Source organism: Trematomus bernacchii, unplaced genomic scaffold (assembly GCF_902827165.1).
Source record: "Trematomus bernacchii unplaced genomic scaffold, fTreBer1.1, whole genome shotgun sequence".
NCBI classification, from domain to species: Eukaryota; Metazoa; Chordata; class Actinopteri; order Perciformes; family Nototheniidae; genus Trematomus; species Trematomus bernacchii.
The window spans coordinates 14,124,549-14,148,651 of record NW_022987714.1 but is presented as its reverse complement, the minus strand read 5'-3'; the positions used below and the strand labels follow the sequence as shown (position 1 = coordinate 14,148,651).

At 40.0% G+C, this 24,103-nt stretch overlaps 1 protein-coding gene across 4 annotated transcripts in view; it reads right to left on the bottom strand.

Moving 5' to 3' along the window:
* The window catches only part of LOC117491628 (core-binding factor subunit beta-like), a 37,089-nt gene extending 17,748 nt beyond the window's left edge, over positions 1-19,341 (bottom strand). For 2 of the 4 annotated variants that reach the window (XM_034141701.1, XM_034141702.1), the window contains exons 1-3: positions 18,931-19,341; positions 18,290-18,376; positions 12,235-12,351 (exon numbers count right to left, since the gene is read on the bottom strand). In XM_034141701.1, coding sequence (XP_033997592.1) covers positions 12,235-12,351; positions 18,290-18,376; positions 18,931-19,008 — 282 coding nt within the window. In that variant the 5' untranslated portion in view covers positions 19,009-19,341. The remainder of the gene's footprint in view (positions 1-12,234; positions 12,352-18,289; positions 18,377-18,930) is intronic. The other 2 variants (XM_034141703.1, XM_034141704.1) reach the window with 1 other exon arrangement.
* Positions 19,342-24,103: the final 4,762 nt, after the last annotated feature.

The following is a 24,103-nucleotide window of genomic DNA, read 5'->3' as shown; positions in this document are numbered from 1 at the left end:
CCAGCTCTTTTAATCCACACCCCCAACACCATTATGTCTATATATATGTGTGTGTGTGTGTGTGTGTGTGTGTGTGTGTGTGTGGGTGTGTGTGTGTGTGTGTGTGTGTGTGTGCGAGTGTGTGTGTGTGTGTGCGAGTGTGCGAGTGTGTTTGCACATTTAGAATAAGAATGAGCTCTAGTGAAAATCTGTGTGTATGTGTGTGTTATTCACACAATAAACAGCTGTGTGCGTCTGAGTCAGCAGCCAGCACAGGCAACTCAGGCTCTCTACTTTTTCTTTCTTTCTTCCTCACTATCCTTCCATGTGTCTTATCAGATCAATAATATCACCATCCTCTTCTCTTGTCTCCAGAAAGGCATTCAATCAATTAAAAAAAACACATTAACTCACAGCTTCTCTTTCACAGCCAACAACAAAGACATAATCCCTCCACTGAATACAACTCCAACAACGACGCCATGTTTTCATTTCCTGCAGTTATAAAAAATGTAGGACATGAAGGTGAGATGAAATGACCACCAACATCAACGGAGAAGTAAAGATGGGCAGATTATCAAGAAGCATGAAAATGATGTTTTTAGATTCCTCGCAAACAAAACCTAACTCAAGTATTGTAATAGCATTACCATATAAGAAACAACTCTTTCTGGTAGGGCTGCACAACATTGACAAATTATCAATATAATATAAAAAAAATACATATAGTGCCATTGTTTCTATTTTAAACATCGCACAGACAATAATTTGTGAGCAAACATAAATCAAATTAAAAAAAAATAGATCTATTTTTACAATGCTTGTGGCACAATCATTTGGCTCCGATGAACACAAATTGAGTCTCATATGAATTGGATACATATAATAATAATAATCATAATATTAACTAATAATAAATAATATTAAATCATTTACCATTATTATTATTATTTTATTTTTTAATTATTATTATTGTATATTTGTTGGTAGTATTCTAATTATTATTCTAATTATAATATGTAACAAATGCATATGAGGCGTATTATTATTAATCATGCTAGGGCCGTGTGACAGGGATGAAATCCTCCAGTGTGGTTTTGGTAACTTTCTTTTGAGGAAAAATTATAGAGCAATTATTATAAAGAGGAATTGACAATTACTAGCAAAAGAGAGAAAGGGAAGGAAAGAGACAGAAAGAGGAAGGTGTAGCTGTAATAAGTGTATGTGTGTGTATAATTGAGCCAGGTGTGAGAGCAGCCGGTGGAGATCAAGCATGTGACTGGCCTTCTGTTTTTAATCCCACACTGAATACAGCCTACTAACGTCTACTGACCTATTGTCTGAAACACACACAAACACACACTCACACACTCTCTCTCTCTCTCTCTCTCTCACTCACTCACACACACACACACGCACACGCACACGCACACGCCCACACACACACACGCCCACACACACACACACACACACACACACACACACACACACACACACACACACACACACACACACACACACACACACACACACACACACACACACACACACACACACACACACACACACAATAGTACGGGACTCTCCACTTCAGTCACTCTCTCTGGTTCTGCTTCCCACCCTGTAGTTATAGAGGCTGCAAAACACACCTGACACCTGATAAGGGATAATGTTGAATACTGTTCTGCTGCTTACTGTGTACTGCTAAAATACAAATTGCTTATTTGATTTAAAAAAAAACAAAACATTGTAACTTTATGTTATTAAATTAAAAGCCAATTGAGGGCCGTTTTTAGATGTTTTTTCAATTTCAAAGAAACATGAATAGTAATGCATAAATGTATGAAAGACATTATCTCTGAGATTAAAGGGGCACATTTCCCCACCAACAATTATACATTTACGAAAACGCAAACATGAGTATTCTATAAGATTATAAAGTTATGTTGTGCCAGAAACTCTGAAATCCCCTGAGATTTAAGTCACACATTTATTGGAAAACCACACGATTGGATCAACCTCATGAAACCACAGTTAACACCAGTAAACAGGAAATGCCACACGTACGTAACGGCGTTACGTAATCAAAATACAAAAATCAAGTAACTGTATTCAGCTCGCGTTACATTTGAAAAACGAGTAATCTGATTACAGTTACTTTCGTAAACCTGAAGTGAATACATTTTGGATTACTTATTGGAATTATTGGTGGAAAGATTTCCTCACAATATTTAATATTCATTACTAAAGGTACAGCCGAATCATCACAGCGCACAAAACCTATTTTTGCAGATGGAACAAAAAAGGGAGCGTTTGAAAAAATGTGCGGGTCCGCTCAGTGAAACAATAACAACGAAACATGGAGGAACAAAAGTCTGCGTTTAAATCGTGGCGCGATATCGACACCACAGGAAAACCTCCTTCACTTCATGAAATCTCTGCAGCACCAGGAGGCAGCGGGAGGGTTAACTCAGCCTCGCCAACCTCGCTGACGCCAGTGTTGGCGGACAGAAGGCGACACGCCCGTTCTAAGCCGTGTCCCTAACTCCTCACATCCCAAGCTGCATCCCCAAAAAGTGTATTATGTTGTTACATCGTTTCAGATGTTATGTTTCAGTTGTGCTCTTGATAAGCCATTAAAACATTAAAAACACGTTCAGTTTCCTTTTGCTTTTTGTGTCTCCTGTTCACCAAAACATACCCATCTGTGATGGAAAAAGAAAGTAATCCAAAAGTAATCTGAATACGTTACTTTTTTAAGACACATAACTGTAACTGTATTCGGATTACTTTCAGAGCCATGTATTCAGTAATCAGTAACTGATTACATTTACAAAGTAACCCTCCCAACCCTGCGTACACGTTAGTGCGGGCTGTATTTCTGTCAGAATTAGAGATTACAGTCCTTCTCCTTCGGCCTTTTTGTTGTGCTTCCACCAGATAAGGCCCCCTTTTTTGTGTTACTTTGATGTTTAAACTATTGTTACCAGTGCAGAACATTTTTACTTAAGACTGTCGGATAATCCTTACTTTCTCGAAGACCACTTGAATTACCATATGAAGGTTAACATTTTGACAAATTACATAACAAATATGTTGCCAACCATCCCCAGCTTTAATCTTTAAAGATTATTCATGTAAACATAATTTCTTTTAGAATATAACCCTCCTTTTCCGGATATGTAATTTATTTTCTTTCCCTACATTGGCTCTGATTGACTAAGTTAATATTACTACAACAATAAAGAACAATATCTTGTGCAGCACACACATCACAACACTTATCAAAGCGACTGTCAAATATGTTTTATTTCCAAGGAGTATTAGCCAGATGTGAAAGGAACAACATATGACTTTGGGTTGGTCTCTAGAAATCAAGAAGCCTGTTTTGTTTTTGTTTTATTCATTGTCCTCTCTCTGAACCAATTTTGCTATAGTAAACTCGTTGCAACGACTCATGACTCAAATCTTATTCTTCAGTTCTGTCAGTTGTTCTATGTTTAGAATTGAAATACTGAAGACTCTTGTCAAGTCATATGTTTTCTATTGCAAAGTAATTGTTCACTGGTTCACTGGCAGTTTGTATTTCCATTGTGAGTTGGCCCTGGCCCACGCAAAATCTCTAACTGCCTGTAGACACATAATGTGCATCAATGCTATGCAAAGTCATCTCTGTGCACACAGAGGGGCCAAAAACCACTGTTTGTTCCTATGTCTTTCATGGGCATGGAAAATATCATGCAAATGTATACACAGGCTGCAGATTGAGTTACAAAAACAGAGAGCGTGGAACATAAGGAGGAGAGTGTTGAGCAAAGATCACATTATTCCACTTCAAATAGACAGGCGTTAAACTAAAATGTACATTAAACCGTGATTAGCTTAGTTTAAGACCAAGACCATATTGGCAATAAAACACTAAGGGCAGACTGGGCATGTTCATCTATCCACCCCTTGTTATGCATATTTGCAATTGCCGCAGAAAAGAAAATATTCTAAAAACGTTTATCTCAAAAAGAACATTAACACTTGAATGAGGTGTAAAAGTTGGTGTATCTACTATTCATAAAATGTAAAAGCGAAAAAATGCAATGGAACCAGATGTGTAGTTTATTTGGGGTTACAGACAGGAAGCATGTAAACATCCAACAAAGCTTCTGCTCTGCGGAAGATACAATACATATTCTCTTAATCTCTCTACCTGTAACCACAAAACGCTTTTAATCGCATATCTGTAATAGATGGAAACAAGCATTTTCCCACATTTTCTTTTGACGATTTAATCAAAATGTGGTCAAAAATATTATAGATTTGGATGTAAACCTGGCTAGTGACTTATTATCGGCTCTTAAGGAACAAGTGGTATTTCTAGACAGGAGAGACAGAGCTAGCTTCTTAGCATGCTTATTTCAGTGATTATCTTTGCAACACAATACGTAAATGGCTTTAATATCAACACTGTAACCTTTTTACATTCTGTTGGTCGTTAATTCGTGTTGTGAATGTTTAACTGAATTCCAAGCCAAATCTTAAAAATTGCAGCTTTCAGAGACACGCACAAATGTTAAAGTCCAGGTGAGTAGTGCATTCCCCAGGTCCAGCTTAGCAGACACTTACTGGAAGAGAAGGTCTAAGAATAGAGAAATGGAGTAACACCCACATGCTGGTTTTCACACCAGACTGACCTCTCCCTACACAGTTTTCTATCTATTTGTTGTTTACCATGTATGCGTAAATGCACTTAGACAGAGATTCTGTAACAAAGACATGATCCCACACTAAGAGCATATAAAAAGAGGACCTTGTCTGTGCCTGTGCGGCAGTGCATTATGGGAGTGGGTGTGGTCATTAATCTAAAGCCTGGAGCAGGGAATATGAAACCCTGTGGGAGGAGATGGCAACGGTACTGTGTGTGTTTGTGTGTGTGTGTACAGGGAAGAGGTTTTGAGGTGCATTCATGTCTTTTAACAGAGAGACTCCATAGGTCTGTGAGGCTACGAAGAAAGTTGACTTATACTGATTGAAATTAAACAAGCTTACTGGACATTCACACAATGTACACAAAGTAAAACACAACTGCACACACACACACACACACACACACACACACACACACACACACACACACACACACACACACACACACACACACACACACACACACACACACACACACACACACACACACACACACACACACACACACACACACACACACCACACACACACACACACACATATACAGACTGTCGAGCAGCAGTAGCAGAGGGAACCAATTAGTGGACTGGCTTTGATGATGTCACTGACAAGTCACGCACCGGTGGCACGGCTTCCGTTCAGAGGGAAACATAACACCACACAGTGCGCATACACACACACACACAGACTTGATGGTGATATGCATGTGACAGAGGAGAATCCTGGAAGCTTAAAGTTGATGACTAAATTACAGGGCAACAGAGGTGTCAGATAAGAAATGATCTGAGAGGGCTTTTCATCTCTGTCAACTGAAAGAGCTTTTTAATTTTGGGGGATAGAGGCTGAGATTACATGTTATCATGTGCATCAAAAGAATAAATGGAAAACATGCCGTTCCGACAATATGCATTGTCCCAATGTGATGATATGGATCAGTGGCGTGACAAGGTTGTGATTGGCCCCGGTGCAAATATTGTTTTGGGCCACCCCCCCCCATCGCCCCAAACATAAGCGCACGCTGATGCACTCACACACACACAGACACACACAACCACTCAGAAGCGCCACATGTAGGCTATCAACAACAGCCTGCGCTGGCCTCAGACCACCACAGCCTGACAACGGCACAGCGAACTAATCACACAATCCCTTTACAGAATTAATCGAGATTTGGAGGACGATGTATGACAAAAAAAACTGTCTAATTTCGTCAGTTTAGCCGTTACATCTCCTTGTTCTCTCTTGTCCTTTCTCTTTTGAGCACCGCTCTTGTGCTTTGGTTTGCTGTACATTATAAATGCAAGCTATTCAATTTTTTATGATGCTGCCAAATTTGCTGCTGCTAGCTACAGTACAGTACAGGTTGATTAAACGGTTCGCTCATCACGCAAGGTATCACATGACATGAAAGGGAGCAAGGTCATTGGACAGACAAATTACAAATTAATTAAGGTTGCTTGGTTACTTTGAAGACTGCGTGAACCGGTCAATGCCATTGGGGCCCCCCCCAAAAAAAAGATATATATATATATTTTTTTTAATATATTTTTTTTGCATGGGCCCCTGGCCGGCTCTGGGCCCAGGTGCGTTGCACCGGCTGCACCGTCGATAGTTACGCCACTGATATGAATATGCTTAGTAAAAATATCTGTTTTATCATAGTATACAGTAGATACAATTTAACATTTCAAGGTGTGAAGCTTAAGCACTTCACAGGTGAAATACAATATAATTATTAAATTAAAATAACTATTTGCCAGGACTTCACTGCTTAAAAAAACACTTTGGCTGCCGTGGAAAATCAGATGTATGTTCCGCAGCGACGGTAATAGTACCTGTACGTTTGGCCCAGCCTAACCATGCATCCATTCTTACCGCCACTAAGCAGCTAATGTTAGCTAATTGCTATGAGCGCCGGTGCAGCGTGAACTTAAACTAGTGGTGTTACAATCAACACCATCCCAGCAGGAACTGTTTCTAGCAGACGTTGAACTACCGGACACCAGGCTTATGATAATTGATTCAAAAAAGTTTATTTGTGTGGAAGTAAATTGCAATCCATAATCTTGCTACGGACCCCCTGCTTCCCCTCGAGTACCCCTGGGGGTCCCCGTATCCCCGGTTGGGAAACACTTCACTAGGACAACTCTATTTTGGGACAGAGAGACCGAAGATATAAGAAATAGGAAATGAAAGTTGGGGAATTACCTCATGTACCATTAAAGAGCCACGCTCAGTAACAAACTATAAAGCAACACATCTTTCTGTACTGCATGTGTGTCCTTCACATATCTCGAGAATCTGATCTATTTTACCGTTGAAAGTTGTATTGCTGGGGACACAAGGGAGTGCTGTTTTAAATGTGATGCAACAGTCTTAGCAAATCCCTTCTTTACTGGATTCTCTTGGTCCAGACCAATGTGAGTCCAAATGAGTTTTTCAGCTACTCTTTCTTCACATTAAAGGAATCATTGCCAAACCTGCAGAGCATCTGTGGACAGAGGCACAAAACAAACCTTTGGGATTGTTGATTTTCCATACAGTTTTCCTATGGTCCTCAAAGGGAGCTGAATTGCTGTAGGCAGGGCTTATATTACAAAACTATCATAACTATTGAACGTTTTTCTTCAATTGCGACCACATTTGCTGGACGTGTAGAATAGATAACATACAAATACCAATATATGTGCTGTAAAAGTATTATCTAACTAAAGGAAGGAATTCCTGTTTGTTATCGATTTATGTATGACCAATCAATTTCACACCTTCCAAGTGTTTTGCTGAAGACTGGTGGAGAGGGCTGTGATGTGTGTGATTTTAATCAGAGGGGCAGTTCTCGACAACTAAAACATGCACACAAGTTGGATGAAAATGTAAATTAATTATCAAATGTCATACAATCAATCACAACAGATCTTTGTACACAATTTGTAGGTAAATAAAGTTGCTGTGTGAATTCATATACAGGAAATGGTCTGAGAATGAGTGAAGCCATGTGTGTTCTCTGTTTGGTTTTGTAATTGAGCTCCTCCCTGACAAGCCACCCTCATCCATCATGAAGCTGACACTCGTCTGCTTCTCATTTTGTCCCCCCTTACCACTAATCTCTTTCTGTCTCTTTTGGCCTTTTTTAGGTTTTGTTTACCGTTTATATTTTTGTGTGTTATTTTGTGCACTGATATGCATATGTCAGGTTTAGCAATCAGTCTGGCGCCATCATCTCATCAGCATGCAGGGGTATTGCACAGAGCTCGCACACACACAGAAACAACCTTGAACAATGAAACTTACAGAGTAATTCCTGTGGTTTCAACCTCACGTCCTCAGATATGACTTTTCCGCCGTGCCTATGGTTTCTCCTGGAGTCGATTTTTTGTTTTTGAACCGAACCCTAAAGTATCCATGACTGAAAAATAGTTTGAGGCCAGAAAAACTGCTTTGTTGATACCTCTTACAGTAGCTCTGATACCTTGGGAGCAATGAAAATGAGCATGTTTCACCAACAGCACTCAATCCTCTAACCTTATTTCTCTTTTTGTTCTGAGTGTGACACATTCAGTACAGCATCCCAGGACCACATGTTACATTTGTACACACAGGGGAGGTGGTTAGGCAAGCTGGATGGATTAAGTGTGGGACAGGAAGGAAGGAAAGACCCGTTTTTGTTTAACCTAAAGGGCACAGGAAGCATGGCAGTTTCTCCACACAAAGGAAACCACAAACACAACGCGTTGGGTGACAATACATTCCATGATAAAGGAGTTCATTCAAAAAATAAAGCAAAAACAAAACTTTTGATTGACATTTATGTCAAGAACCAAGGGAGGGCAGAGAGATAAGCTTAAGTCCCATTGTATAAGAAAATATGGTGGTCTCAGTTATGATAAGGAATCTATTACATTTCTAATAGATCAATACTCAAATAACTTAGAAAAATGTGAATCTTCAATTTTTGTTATGACTATAATTCATATATCTGTAGGTTTGAAGTTATATACTGTCTTTAAACTCTAACACTCAAGCAGACTGCATTTCATATTGGCTGCTGATGCTACAATTCATTTTCTGGATGGGGTTAGTGTGTGCTGAAGTAAGAAGATATGATTCTACACTGTATTGAAGTAAACATATATTGTTTGAACTGTTTTATGTAATCACAAACGGGTTTTGATAATCACTTAGAAAAAGAATGTTATTCTCACTTTTAAATTCACTGACTTAGAGATTCTGTGTTTCACACACCAACATTGATCCTTATCACCACTAAGAGCCAGATGCGGTCACTAAGTCGTTAAAAGACATCGTAAAATAGGTGAGGAAAAGTTTAAATGTCTGTGGGAGAATGGTTTAGGTGAAAAGAACCCCTGGGAAGGAATGCAGGGTAAGATAAGGTAAAGATAAACATTGACTTTTGACCTAGTGTGGTTTGGGGTCTCACTCTGTTCGAAACTCTGATTGACCTCGGCCAGAAGCGAATCCAGCCAGTCAGGACACTTGGAGGAGGTGGTCAGTTTAAACAGTTCCTCCCCAGGGGTTCTCTAATTGGCTTGGGAGTAAAGTGGGAAGGAAGAGATGACCCATCTCCGCCCCAAAAATGGATAGAAATACTGATGATTTTGAGTGTAAAAATGCTTTTGGGTTTGGTGAGTGGTTGACTCCGTTGAACTGTGTCCGCATCGCATCATTGACAGAAGGCACTCTCTTCTCGTTCGATGGGTGGTTTGATCCCGATACATTTTAGCCGCATCGCATCACGAATCTAAAAGTCCGGAGTACTCTGTATAACTTGTATAATTGTTCTATTTCCTACCAGTAAACTCAGATAATTGTTATAACTTTTGATTCCGGTGTTTTCAATTCCTTTCTTAATTTAATAGAGATCCAGCCTCATTCAACGAACGGCGCGGAGAGAGGGGGGCTATTTAGCCACCAGAAAAGTGTTCTACTCCTACAGTGCTTGCAAGTTAGCAGCTAACGCTAAAATTAACCTCGTCCACAGCTGGCTCCCATTAGCCTGCAACGACACTGAGAGCCTGTACTTCAACTCGTTCTCTCCGTATCTCACACACACACACACACACACACACACACACACACACACACACACCACACACACACACACACACACACACACACACACACACACACACACACACACACACACACACACACACACCATATCCAGTTGCAAAGTTTAACCTGGCTGCGCTATCCTTATGGTTTGGCACTGTCTGTGTTTGAAAATGAAGGCGGGAAAGAGGGAGGAATGGAGGGGGAGAGCGAAACGAGGGAGGATAGAGGCGAGGGAAGGAGGGGAAAATTACGCGAGGGAGTGAGGGATATACCATGGTAACGAGAATGTAAGATAAAAAAGCATAACAAATATAAAGAGGGAAGCCTGGATGAATGGAGGAGACAATAGGGTGGATGTCTATAGAAAAATACCACGAGAATAAAGATACACAAGCAAAAGAAGGGAAGCTGAACGAAATGTGTGTGGGTTAGCTGTGACAGTAATTAAGAGAAGAAGTTGCAACGTACACAGATCTCTGCCACGGCCTGACAGTTGTTGTCTACAGGGAGGTCCAGTGGGATGGAATGATGTGTGTGTGTGTGTGTGTGTGTGTGTGTGTGTGTGTGTGTGTGTGTGTGTGTGTGTGTGTGTGTGTGTGTGTGTGTGTGTGACATTGAAGCTGGAATCCTTTTTGCAGGATCCTTTTTACACTTATGCACTATTACACGGCTCAAGGCTCTGCACTGGAGCGACTTAATGAAGTTGTACACTTTCTACTAAACAGTATTTCTTGCCTGTCCTTCTATCCTTCATCCATGTAAAGTAAACAAAAAAAGACATAAGAAAAGCCTGAAACGGTGTACTTTTAGTGTCTTTTAGTCTAGCTTCATGAAAAAGAGCGTTTCATATCTGGCGAAACGTGTTGAGAATCGCTGCTTCCCTAACAGAACCACTTTGAAACGGCTTTACATTGACGACTCCTAACCTCATTAAAACTTCATAGTTCTGTGAGCACCATTGAGGTGACAAAGAAGAAAGTATCATGTTACACACACACATACACACACACATACATGCATTCTTCTCACTGGCTGCCACTACACCATAAAAATATTGTGCTACCAAAAAAGCCCATACACACAAACACACACACACATACTTTTCCCAACCATCGTGGCACTTGTGTTAAATAATTAACGGTGTGAGATTAGTCCGTCAGCCTTGGGGCATGGAGGTCCATCGATTCCCCAGAATGCATTCTTAATGAGCCGCCAGCCGGCATTCATTTCAGCTGGCCAGTGTCTGTGGAGGGCCCTCTGATACACACACACACACACACACACACACACACACACACACACACACACACACACACACACACACACCACACACACACACACACACACACACACACACACACACACACACACACACACACACACACACACACACACACACACACACACACAAAGGCCAGGCTTAGCGCCAGGGGAGACAATTAACATACACATAAACACAACAGCAGCAGCACCACTGCACTGTTCGGTGGATATCACCTTGACAACAACTTCAGACACATCTTCTGAGCTCTTTAAGTTGTTTAACTTTGAACAAGCAACTTACCAAGAAGCTCAGCAGGGATTTCACCGGTGTGATTGGGATCACCATATCTCAGAGTATGTTTGATGGATAATAGGAGACAACGAAGAGACCACAAATTACCCAGCACACCCTGGTTTACCAGCTCACATTTGCACAACAGAGAGCTGATTACAAACGGATCCCTTTATGTTGTCTTTGTGGACATGTGTACTGGGACCAATCTCTGGGGCTGAAAAAAGTAGCTTTTGTGGAAGTACCAAAAAACAAAGTTTCTTCAATTGCCATTTAAGGGCTGGCTCCAAAAAGGATCAATCTACGACTATTATGTCAACATATCCCATTTAACAACAACAATAAACATGCACTAACAAACATCTATTTAACACCAGTGAGATGGATCCCTCATCTGTTGCTATCCACAAGGTCTCTTTTCTTTTTCCTTGTTTATTGTTGAGTTTCTCTGAACTCTAAATGTGATTGATTTGTCTACAACGTGGAACAAAAAATATAGGTAATTCCTCAGTTCTTGACAACTGTAAATCTAATACACTTTTTATTACTCACCTGTTTGTTTGAATTGGAATAAGGCTTAAAGTTAACAAACACATTGACATGTTCATGAGGTCGAAACTCAACATGGGTATTTATAAATTCACATTAGGTTTTTTGTCTCCATTAGGCGGATGGACTTTCATTTTCATTTCATAAAATGAAAGAGGAAAAGAGAGCCAAAGAGCAGACAAAGATATATGTGTTTCTTCAAATGCTGTCATATGTTCAAACAAAGGATGAATCAAGCACACATGACTAAAGCCATGAGCAAAACAGCAAAGACATTTTCAAATCCAATCTCTCTGCTGCAACTCAGACCATATGACCATTGCAAAAGGTGAAGAGCAACAGAGAGATACACGTGTGTGCTTATCTTGCACTTGTCCTACCTTTCCCGTCTCTCTCTCGAAGTCAACATACTCCCTCGCAGGAACCTGCCTCTGATCTCCGAGCAGGTTGGCTGCAAAGAACTGTAGAGAGAGGTTTGTACCTGTAGCTACAAAGGCCTGGAGAGGGAGAGAGAGAAAATGGAGAGAAAATAATATCAGTAAAAAGGACAGTAAAGAGCAGTTTCCAGAAAAGCTGCATTAGTGATATATGACCGTTATGGGGCAGAACGATTCAAATATAAACTCACAGCCCTGATATACTATTTGATTTTTAAGGTATTTTGGCTGATGTCTTAAAAGTCACTTTCATTACACTATCATTTTAGTTCTGTTTTGGTGTTTTAGGCTCTCGTCATCTCACGCCTTGACTACTGCAACTCCCTCCTGGCTGGTCTACCTGCAAATGCCACCCAACCTCTACACCTCTACTTTGCTCCCTTCACTGGCTGCTTCAAGACACTGCTACTGGCCTACCGAACTGTGAAGGGATCAGCCCCTTCCTACATCCAGGCCTTGGTTAAACCATACATTTCAACACGTGCACTTCACTCTGCTTCAGCCAATCTGCTTGCTACTCCATCACTGCTAGTGGGACCCAGGTACTCTTCAAAATCCTGCCTGTTTGGTATCCTGGCTCCTAAATGGTGGAATGAGCTCCGCAGGACAGCAGAAACTCTGCATATCTTCCGTTGCAAACTGAAAACCCAATCTTCTTCAAAAAAAGAAAAGAGTTAGCTTAGGCCTTGTAACTAATTCACCAGCACTAACAATGGTATGACTTGAAGTGAATATATCTGCTCTTTCCTTGTTGTTCGGAGTTTGAATCTTATTTTCTAAATTGTTTAGTTCACAAAATCTTAGTTGATCAAAACTTACGTTGACCAAATAATTTTCTCTTTTTTAAAATGACTCAAATTATGTATTTTATACAATAGTTTTTGGGATAAGAAAACGCAAAGAATGAACACATTGCTGAGTTTCTTTGCCATCACCTTTTTGTATTATATTTTTGCCAGGATTAATATTTTAACTTCTACATGCCAGGTTTCCAAATATTTTTGGAGAAATCCAAACAGTAGAGTGGTTGAGTACACTTCAATGTTTTATTCGGGTCTAAGACTGGGAGAGTTAAACATTTTGTCGATCAAAGTTGTTATTTCTCTCCTTTCTTCAACCCCTCAATTGTTCATCTCTCTGCTTGTTCTGACCATCAAATAACCACTTTCTTCTGAAACAGAGTGCAAAAGCACTGTCATGGTCCCCACACACACACACACACACACACACACACACACACACACACACACACACACACACACACACACACACACACACACACACACACACACACACACATAATCACATCATACTGTAGCTTTCCTCTTTTTTTGATTTCTGTAAAATGGCTTCTTGCTCTAATGGGAGGCATTTCCATTAAGATAAACACACACACACACAAACACACACACACTTAGAGAAAAACAAATAAAATGAAAATCAATAGAATGCATTGCCCTGTTGCAGTCAGAAGGCAATGAATTACATCGAGGCAGAAAATCAAGTTAGAAATGTCTGTTTTGTATGCGCATCTGTGTGTGTGTGTGTGTGTGTGTGTGTGTGTGTGTGTGTGTGTGTGTGTGTGTGTGTGTGTGTGTGTGTGTGTGTGTGTGTGTGTGTGTGTGTGTGTGTGTGTGTGTGTGTGTGTGTGTGTGTGTGTGTGTGTGTGTTGTGTTTGCTAAGACGGATCAATACTAATGACATTAGGGCTGCGACTAAACTGGAAGCATATGAATTATGCACCCTGTCAAATCAGTGAGAGAACAAGAGAAAAGTGAATGAAAGAGAATAAGGACAAAACAATGGAGAGTGGAAGAACGGGAAATAAAGGAGGAAAAAGCTTGACAATGTGTGTACATGGACACACACAAAGAGAAAAGTCGCTCACACACACACACTCACTCACGGAAACAAGAGCTCAAAGAACACAGAGTCATCATTTGTGCTGTATTTGAAGTATTGGATTACAACCATCTGATACTCATTTGCTGCCTACTACTGCTGGGAGGGAGGGAAAGAGCGGCAGAGAGACGAGAGAGATGGAGGGAAACTGACAGACAAAGGAGGATAAAGCATGGGGGAGAAATGAAGGAAATTAGAAATAGGGACAGAAATGGAGGGAAAAAGGGTGACCGTGGTAAAAGCAGCAGATTGTGAAGAAAGTGAAAACGAGAGAGAGAGAGAGAGAGAGAGAGAGAGAGAGAGAGAGAGAGAGAGAGAGAGAGAGGGGAAATAACGTTGAGGTATGGAATTGAGACAAAGAATAAGGGGGCAAGGGGACTAGGGTAGTGAACAGAGAAAGAGGGAGATGGTATAAGAGAGGAGGGGGAGACCAGGGCAGCATGGGAATCAATAGTAGTTTGGAAAGCAACTCATCTCTAATGAGCTGAGCTGAAGATAATTTACTTTGAATTATTGTTCCATTTATCAGATCAATCTTGAACAGTTAGAGTCATCCTGTGATTACAGCTACGTGTGTGTGTGTGTGTGTGTGTGTGTGTGTGTGTGTGTGTGTGTGTGTGTGTGTGTGTGTGTGTGTGTGTGTGTGTGTGTGTGTGTGTGTGTGTGTGTGTGTGTGTGTGTGTGTGTGTGTGTGTGTGTGTGTGTGTGCGTGTGCGTGCGTGCGTGCGTGGTGTGTGTGTGTGCGAACATTGGGGAGATTCCTAATAATAAAAAGCTCAGCTAACATGACAGGTATATGGTAAGAAATAAGGCAAAAACATTTTTTACAATATTGTATCATTATATTTTAAAACATTCAGAATGCATAGAGTTATTGTTCAAAATTCCCTTAGTCAATAATAAAACTCTGTAGAGAAAACCATGAAATGTAAAATAATTTAAATTGTAATAATTTATTACTACTTCCATTTAAAATGATGTCCATTCTCAGTGCATGTGCACGAGAGACTTTCCATATCATGTGTATAAATTCACTTTTGAAACATGGCTTCCAGACTAGTTGTGATGTCATGACATACACATCTTTAAGTGACCTAAGGCCGCTGTAAAATTGTCTAACAGGTTTGATATCTATCCAAACAACGGACCAGACTGGTATACAGAATTGCACCACAAGGTGTCCCACTTCATTCAATGGCGCGTCGACCATAAATTGGTGGAGCGGCGTGTCGCTAAAATAAGAATAGATGGTGGAGCTTTATGGTCAGTCCACCTTAAGCGAGCCAGGGCTGTTGTCGCTAGCTTCAGGGCTAACCACTTTCAGGGCTAACCACCTTCACTATTAACAGCAGGTGGAAACCAAAGTACGGGAGTTTAGCTTAGGTCATGAGTAGCTGAAGCATTTATTAACCATCAAATGTAGAGACGGGCCACCAGGCTGTCACCAAATGCTGTCTTGCCTCATCACTCCAAAAAATACATGAACTCTCTAGTACACGATGTCTTCCTCTCTCCCAACTCTAATGAAATGTGACCACCGTCATGTTGCCGGCCTCGGCTTGGCAGAAAATCAGGCCAACGCCTGGCCTGTCAGACACTAGCACCTTTGTTAGTTTGTTAATAGACAAACATTATATATTTGTAATCATGTTTTCATATTGCATTTTGCTACTGCAATACAAGTTGCATTAAGGCACAATGACACTTTCGGCATGTTGTCAATGTAGGATACTTTTTTATTTGCCAAAACGTGTCATAATGAAAACTGCCGGGTCAGCCGCTTGCATAAAATTAAACTGTTAGAGCTAATAGCGGACCTGGCATGCAAAAGCAGAAAACCCCAACTTTAGGTTTACTCTGAGAAAACGTTCCCTCTTTAGAAGGTGAATGTCAAAACGGTCTTTAAGTGTCAAAATCTGCATATGCATCTTTATGCATCCATGTGAAGAAACAACAAACAAAACACTGTATTGACTGAGGAAGGATGTTAAACATTAACAATTCAGTATTATACTAAATGGTGCCCATTTTTTTACAGTTTTTAGTTTTCTGCTCCGTTTCCTCTAAAAAAAGAAGTCTTTGACAGCACGTTCGGGTCTCATTGTGCGGGGTAGTCGTTCACACTGACCATGAAAATAGCAGGCGTCTGGCCGATAGATAAATCAGCAACATGATTTCACAGCTGCCGTCAAACCGTTTAAACCGGGGCCATCAATTTTCACAGAAGAGGCTTATAATACAGTGAGGACAGACAGACGGACGGACGCATCATGTCCCACTAAAATATGGTAAATCTAGATGTCTCCCCCCCCCCCCCCGCTCCTCCTGGGATGATGACAGCATGTTTGGGAAAATACCTCGAGGATGACTAAGACAGTAGAAGTCGCCCCCATGCTTGTGTCGTTAGCCTGAAGGCTCTACGCTTCACTTCAATAGAAAGTTCTTAGCAGGCCACACAGAGTAATTAAATAATGTGATTGTAAACATGTCCCATCTTGCTCTTAAGTTATAAACTGCACATCAAAATGCTACGCACTGATTTTTTAAGAAGACAAAAAGAAAAAAAAGAAGACAAAAAAGGTCACACTTGTGGAGGAAATAAAGCTCACCACTGCAGAGAAGTGGAGACAGAAAGACATGCAGACGTGTTGAAGTCGACATATATCTCCTGGCAGAAGTTACTCTGCAAATGAATGACGATCTTGTAAAATATGATGCATTGTTATATAAACAATCTATAAATGATGCTAACGTGTGCATGAGTATTAATAAACCAGAAGTACAATATAAAAAAATACAATTCTGACAGAGACCATTTTGCCTGCATAACCTACTGCGTATTGTTTTATTTATTTTTTTGATAGATTTTGAAAACATGATTTTAACTTGTAATGAATCATATTTTAAACAGTAGTTTTCACATTGGATAAAAGAGCTCACATCAGCTCATTTGCTCTTGAAAGCTTCAAATTGAAAATGTGATCCGAGGCAAATCGAAGACGCGGCTAGAGAAGTGTGGTCTGGAAATGGAGGGAGACACTTTGCCACAAACTATCTCTCACTGCAACAACTATGTGATGGCTGCTCCTCTATGGAAACAAAGAGAAACACTGCAGATTTCTAATCCAACACTACACCACATCTAGCTACAAATCTTTGACCAAAATCACAGCAAAAACAGCTTAAGTCCAAAAAAAGATAGGACTATGACTAATTATTATTTTCAATATTGATTAATCTGCAATTATTCAATCAATAAAAGTGAAAAAGATGCCTGTCACAACTTCAAACCTGATGTGACATCTTATTTAGTTTTTTTTAAACAAACAGCTCAAATAAATTCAGTTTACAATCACATTACACAAAGAAAAGCAGCTTATCTTCACAATTGAGAAGCTGAAACGTGATATCTATGCAAGAATAGGATCAATTTATAATCAAAATATTTGCTACTTGATTCAGTGTTTCAGCTCCAAACAAAAATCACGCATTTAAGGGATAGCAGTATTTATAGGGCTACATTGCATTTGTAAGCATCAGAAAGGTGTTGTCTAGTATCTTCCTGTTCACTAACTGTCTATCGCAAATGAGACATGACAGATAATGTTTATGTTACGGTGCACAATTTTAGGCACAAAATTACAGCCCTAGGAGTGCTGTAAACCATAAAGTGCCTGTTTGTTAACATGTGCTAATGTGTGCTGAGGCGATGATGGCAGCCGCATAACGTAGAGGAAAGAAGTCTGGGTCTGCATGTCTGATAACACGTCTACTTCCTCTTGAAGCAGGGACACATCACACACACACACACACACACACACACACACACACACACACACACACACACACACACACACACACACACACACACACACACACACACAGTGTACAATGTTGTACACTGCTGCGCTGTTCTCATAATAAGAGTTAATGTGTATTTTACATTGGGGACCGCCAGATTCATAATTGCTGTTGAAGATGCTTTTTTTAGGTTATTTCATGAGTTGTGCCAGTGTGTTTTTACTTTATGTAATTTTCCGATTTTTTTCAAAGAGTATACAAGAAAATAAAATGATACATTTAGTTTTCTACTCACTATTTCTGATCGTCCATCCCTGCTAGCGTTCTGGAAGCGAGCTTGTCTCTCCTCATGGGGCCGGTCCCTGAACCCAGTGTATTTAATCTACAAAGAGAAGAGAAAACAAACCTTAAACACAATAAATACATTTATTTTAGTCTACTTCAGGTGTTTGATTTTGGCTAGAAAACACTCCAAATAGATAGGGGATATTTGGCCTTGAATGACGATGCTCATTGCCATCAGTAGGCTGCAGTTTACAGATAAGCCACAGGAATTTTGATTTAAGGCAAAAGGCACCATTCTTTGTCTCTGCTCTTCTTAAAAAAGATCTGTCCAATTGTATGATCAGAGGATTTAAAAGAAAATGGCTTCATTATTTTTTGAGTATATATACAATGAAAGAATATAAGATTAATAAGTGAAAAAGTCAAACAGAAATCTACTTCATAATGTCAGATGGAGACTTATTGCACGTTTGAATTAAACAATTCTGCTTTAGGGATTTTCTTCAACTGTAGATGTTGTAGCACTGAAGTAATGAATTGAAAAATATATATAAAACTTAAAATAAGTCGACAAGCCAGCATGCCTCTTCTTCTAGGTCTGTATTTCCGCCGTCTAACAGAATGGACCCAGTGTAGGAGGAACAGACTCACCTCACACTCCCTGCTCAACTTGCGGAAAAACTCCTCATTCTCAAACTTGCTCCTCTGGTCCGGGACTACCCGCGGCATCTTCACCAACACTTTCTCTTCAGTTTCAACTTGTAGCCAAATCTCTTTTTATTATCCCGCACAGTAAAACTTCAGCTGCTCGTCTTGCCGTCCGTCCCTCATTCACTTCTCTTCCGTGTTTTTTTGTTCCTTGTCTGCAGCAATGTGCTCTCTTACTGCTGCTGCTCTTATTATGATGGTCTGGGTCGTTCTGCGGCTCCTGAGCGCTCCGGGGTCGCCTCTGGCTCCAAGTGGCTCTTTCTGAGTGACCCAGCGCGAGAGACAAAGCTCAGTTTCACCGTGTGGCTCTGTCTCCTCTCCCTCCCTCTCTTTCACTCTTCCTCTATGTCTCTCCACCTCTCTCTCTCTTTCTTCACGAGCGTGTGATCTCAAGTGGCAACGATGCGCGCGCTCTCTCTCCTCTACCTGCAACTTTCAAGTGCCCTCTCCACCTTGGGCCTGTCGATTATTTACGCAATCAATCAAATTGTGACACAAATAGGCCTAATGCATGAATACATATAGTCCATAAAGTGACGTATTACATTAAACAAACAAATGGCACAGATATGTGTGTGCTTTGTTGGCAGCTTTTATTTACATGTGTATCCATTATAAGTCTAAAGTTGCAGCCAACAAATAAATATACATTTCACGTAATTTAGCTAATAAAAATGCCTCTTAATTATGGCTAAAACTTAATGAAAATGAAAAGAAATTGCACAAACAATAGTTTAAAAATACAACGTAACACCATAAAAATAGTTTTGCTCCAGTTCATGTTTCCAGCTGTTGTTGATATGGCAACAAATATCTGTAATCTCTTTTTCATGTCACACTTTGTAACATTTCAGAGGCTCGTCTTAACACAGAGCTGCTAAAATGCAAAATTTCGACAATTCCTAAAGTACGTGAAGGCATCAACAGTCTACTTCCTGGCTCCGTCGAGTCGCTCTTGTGACTGTACACCCTAAATACCGCCCCCTCCTCCTCCTCCACCCCCCATTCACAATAATAATACTACTACACACGCTACTCGGGGCTGCCACTGCGCATGCGTGACACGGACCGCAGAAACTTTATGGGATCCTTATGTGAGGAGTGAACGAAAGAGGGGAGAGCGTGAAGAGGAGGGGGAGGAAAGACTGTGTTGGTGTTTCAATGATCAACTAAATCCTGCAGTAATCCTAAAAATCCTCCAGATTGTGTGTGGAGATTTGGAGAAGAGGATGTTGTGTAAATATAGGAATGTATCAAGTAGATTTTAGTGTTGTAAGTAATACATTTATAAGACATTTGGTTTTTATTTTCACCTACTTTATAAGAAATATTGTTAGTAATTAAATAAACTCCATCCTGCCATTTTGGAAATGGAAATGGTTTTATTGTCTGTTTTAAAAACTTTCCAGGATATTTTATCCCAGGACATTGAACTCCATTCCTGGTTTACATTTGACAAAACTCACTGCCAACCATTTCATAGGCCTTGTGACGTTTAAAGGAATGTGCTAGCTACATTATATAAATAAATTCCATCCCTTAGACATGTATTAGTGTACTATTGTAGTAGGAACTACAATTTCTTCAAATCGTTAAACTTGGTTCTGGTTCGGTCTCAAGTGGTGCTCTTGCAAAGTGTATCTGTTAAATGCTTTGTTTTTCCCCAGCCAGGGTTTCCCAGCATTACAACTGCAGACAGACGCAGTTAGAAACTAGCTTAAGCATGCAGCAAATAAAGAGCAAGATATTTCCTCAGCAGTTGGTAAAGAACAACAACAGAGCTGAAAGACAGAGAATATTAAAATGATATACATTATCACCAGAAGCACCACTCCAAATAAATGATTATTTCATCCTGTAACTGCTGAATGAAAATAATCTCCTGTTTTCTAGCATGTCAAAAAAGGAGTTATGGCATATGTAAATAACATTTTTAATGCAATAGCGAATAGGCCACTTATGCCTGTAAAAGTGTATACAGTGCATTGTAAGTAAATAACATGAGTTAATACCACTGTACACACATTCTGCTTTTGTCACAGTACTCATTTTGACTTGTAATTTAAATTTGGTTGCTTTGGCAAAATGACTTTGAGATACAAAGCACAAGAATCAAATTATTTAGGGGAATTATAAATTCACTGTAGGAAATTGTTTGAAAAATGTATTTTCTAACTTATTTGAATTTGTATAGATTTGAAATACATTAAAAACCTTTATTCATTCACACGCACGCACACGCACGCACGCACGCACGCACGCGCACACACACACACACACACACACACACACACACACACACACACAGATAATTGTATCTCACAGCACTACAGCTGAGACATATTGGCCCTTGCAACATAATGAGGAATGAATGGTTGATTATGCAATGATCATGCGGACAAAAACACGCCCCTGAAATAGCACAGCTCTTTTCTTTGTATCAACACAAACCTAAACACACACCCACAAGAGTAAATATGACTATTAGACTCCCACAGGAGTTTCATTATCACCTAGACAGATCTTAATTGCACTATGAACAAGAACCTGCAGGTTGAAAATAGTATTGTGTGTGTGTGTGTGTGTGTGTGTGTGTGTGTGTGTGTGTGTGTGTGTGTGTGTGTGTGTGTGTGTGTGTGTGTGTGTGTGTGTGTGTGTGTGTGTGTGTGTGTGTGTGTGTGTGTGTGTGTGTGTGTGTGTGTGTGTGTGTGTGTACATTCACATACAATTATTCTGAGTTGTGACATGTTTTGTTGTTTGTTCTGCTGGTGTTAGGGCTGTCTGTGTGTTTGGAGAGACTAACTAGTGAAATGCATGTTTGTATCAGAGATCCCATGAGACTACAGAAAAGAAAAAATGAAACGCATAAAACTATAGAAGGGAAATGTTTGGCCAGCCGTTCATTTTAGTGAAAAGATTCTGATGTGGAGCCCTCCAAAACCAAGCACTCTCCACTCCGAATGGAAAAAAGAACGAACCACTGGATGCCAGAATCGATCAGAATCAAGTATTCAACTAAGACACCAGCTTCCATAACGAGCATATACCATAACAGAGGAGACTATGCATTTATTCTTAGAGTGTTCCTAAAACCTAGTATTTTATGTAAGATAGCTATTTGTTTGAAACTAAATATATTGTTCTGCCTACTTGTAGTTCTTCTGTAAAATGCTTCATGTTTTAATCATTGCTGTTAATTTGAGTCCTCAGGCTAGAGCATATGCTCTGAACCCCTTAAAGAAAAGAAACGTTCCTTTTATGACACCCATGTCATTGATTTTTGCCGAACCTTCTTTCATTCAGACGAGGGCTGAGGTTCACACACACAGAGCTCACTTCTTGCCTCAAACCGGCCATGTGTGTGTGTGTGTGTGTGTGTGTGTGTGTGTGTGTGTGTGTGTGTGTGTGTGTGTGTGTGTGTGTGTGTGTGTGTGTGTGTTAGCTGCAGGCCAAACAGTGCGTGAGTGATTACCAACAGTAGCTGGTGATGCAGTAAAAGGCTCATTAATTAATCAGATCATCTGTGGTTGCCATGGCGAATAGTTCTGACATGCAGTCTGCTCTCATCTCCACACAGCACACTGAGCACGGCTCCCTTAAGTTCACCTCGTTTTCTTTTAAAGTCTCACATTCTAATACTAATACTATAATACTATTCTTAAAAATAGGTTAACTTTGTCTATATTACCTACTTTAAACACACATTTGCATCAATGCTTACTTTTAAGTGGCAACTTATGAAGTAAATGTCTGTTACACAATGTTATGGCTATAGAATATTGCCGTCTGAGATGAGATTTGTTCCCAGAAAGACTTGCCTTCACTATTATCTCTGCCTTTGGGTGAATCTCCCGGGAAAATCAAGGCTCCATGTACAGCAAAAAAGCTGTGGAAAACCAAAGGCTGTTTGGCCAACTCCAATCAAAGAAGCTATTGCACAACCTCAAAGAGTACTATCATTTGTTATCATGTGCATATTGGTGCCATGATTGTGCATCATTTGCTTAAAGCTTAATTGATGTGCTGGTAAAGTAGCAAGGGAGAGAGCGTGGACCATGTTCACGCTGGGCAGCATTGTGAAAGTGTTACAGTATAATATATTGGAACTTATTTCTTGCTTTTTCCAAGATGTTTTTTGTTGTTGTCCCTCTACATTTTTTCAAGTCAAACAAATTCAACACAGACTGTTGAATGATGTGAAGATGAACTGCACATCTGTGTCAGTGAAAATGTGCACGGAAAGCTAGATTTCCTCTGTTTCCCGGCGCTGGAATAACACTGACACATGGAGGCTGAGTGGCTCTTTAGCTACAATCCGTTGGTTATAGTAAAAGCTAAAGATATTCCTAATTCATTGTGTTGATTTTTGGTAAAAAAAAAAAAAAAAGCCATTCTCTCTAAATGGGACATTCAAATTAGCTATATGAAGAGTTGTATTTTTCGATTTTCTTATATTTTGTACCCTTTCAATAAAAAAAACAATGTTTAAGGGGTAGCTGTCTGGGGCCCAAGAAACAAACCCTTCAACTTTCCCTCCTGTACATTAAGTGGATCCAAAATCTATGACATCAAGTCAAACATTTCCAGACTAAGATATGTTCCTTCATTGTAATTCAAGGACACATTCAGAAATATCTTGGCTTTGTTTGCTACTTTAGAAGATGCTGCTGCTGTGGAAGTGGCCTAATAAATATTTAAAATGCATCAATAGCGCAGGAAACGCTAATGATGCTACAGTGACACACAGCTGACTCTAGACAATAAGTGTGTGTGCGTGAAAGTGAAGATGCCATTCTCGACTCATCTCCTTGATGTGTGTGAGGAGATGGAGCAAGAATATAAACAAAGTGACTTGTCATCTGTCTGTCTCTTTGTGTGTGGCTACGTGCTATTTCCTCTTTAATAATGTTCAAAGACACTGTGGTGCAGAAATGAGATGTTCGCAAGTTTCTCGACTGACTGTGGCTCTGACAGAGAAACCAAGACCAGAAAATGTAGTCTACACAACAATTTCTGCAAAAATAGAGCGCCATAGAAGCTGATGCATCATGCATGAGGGATTTGTTCTCAACACATCTCCACTATGCCTTATATCCGCTGTTATATGTGTTCTCAA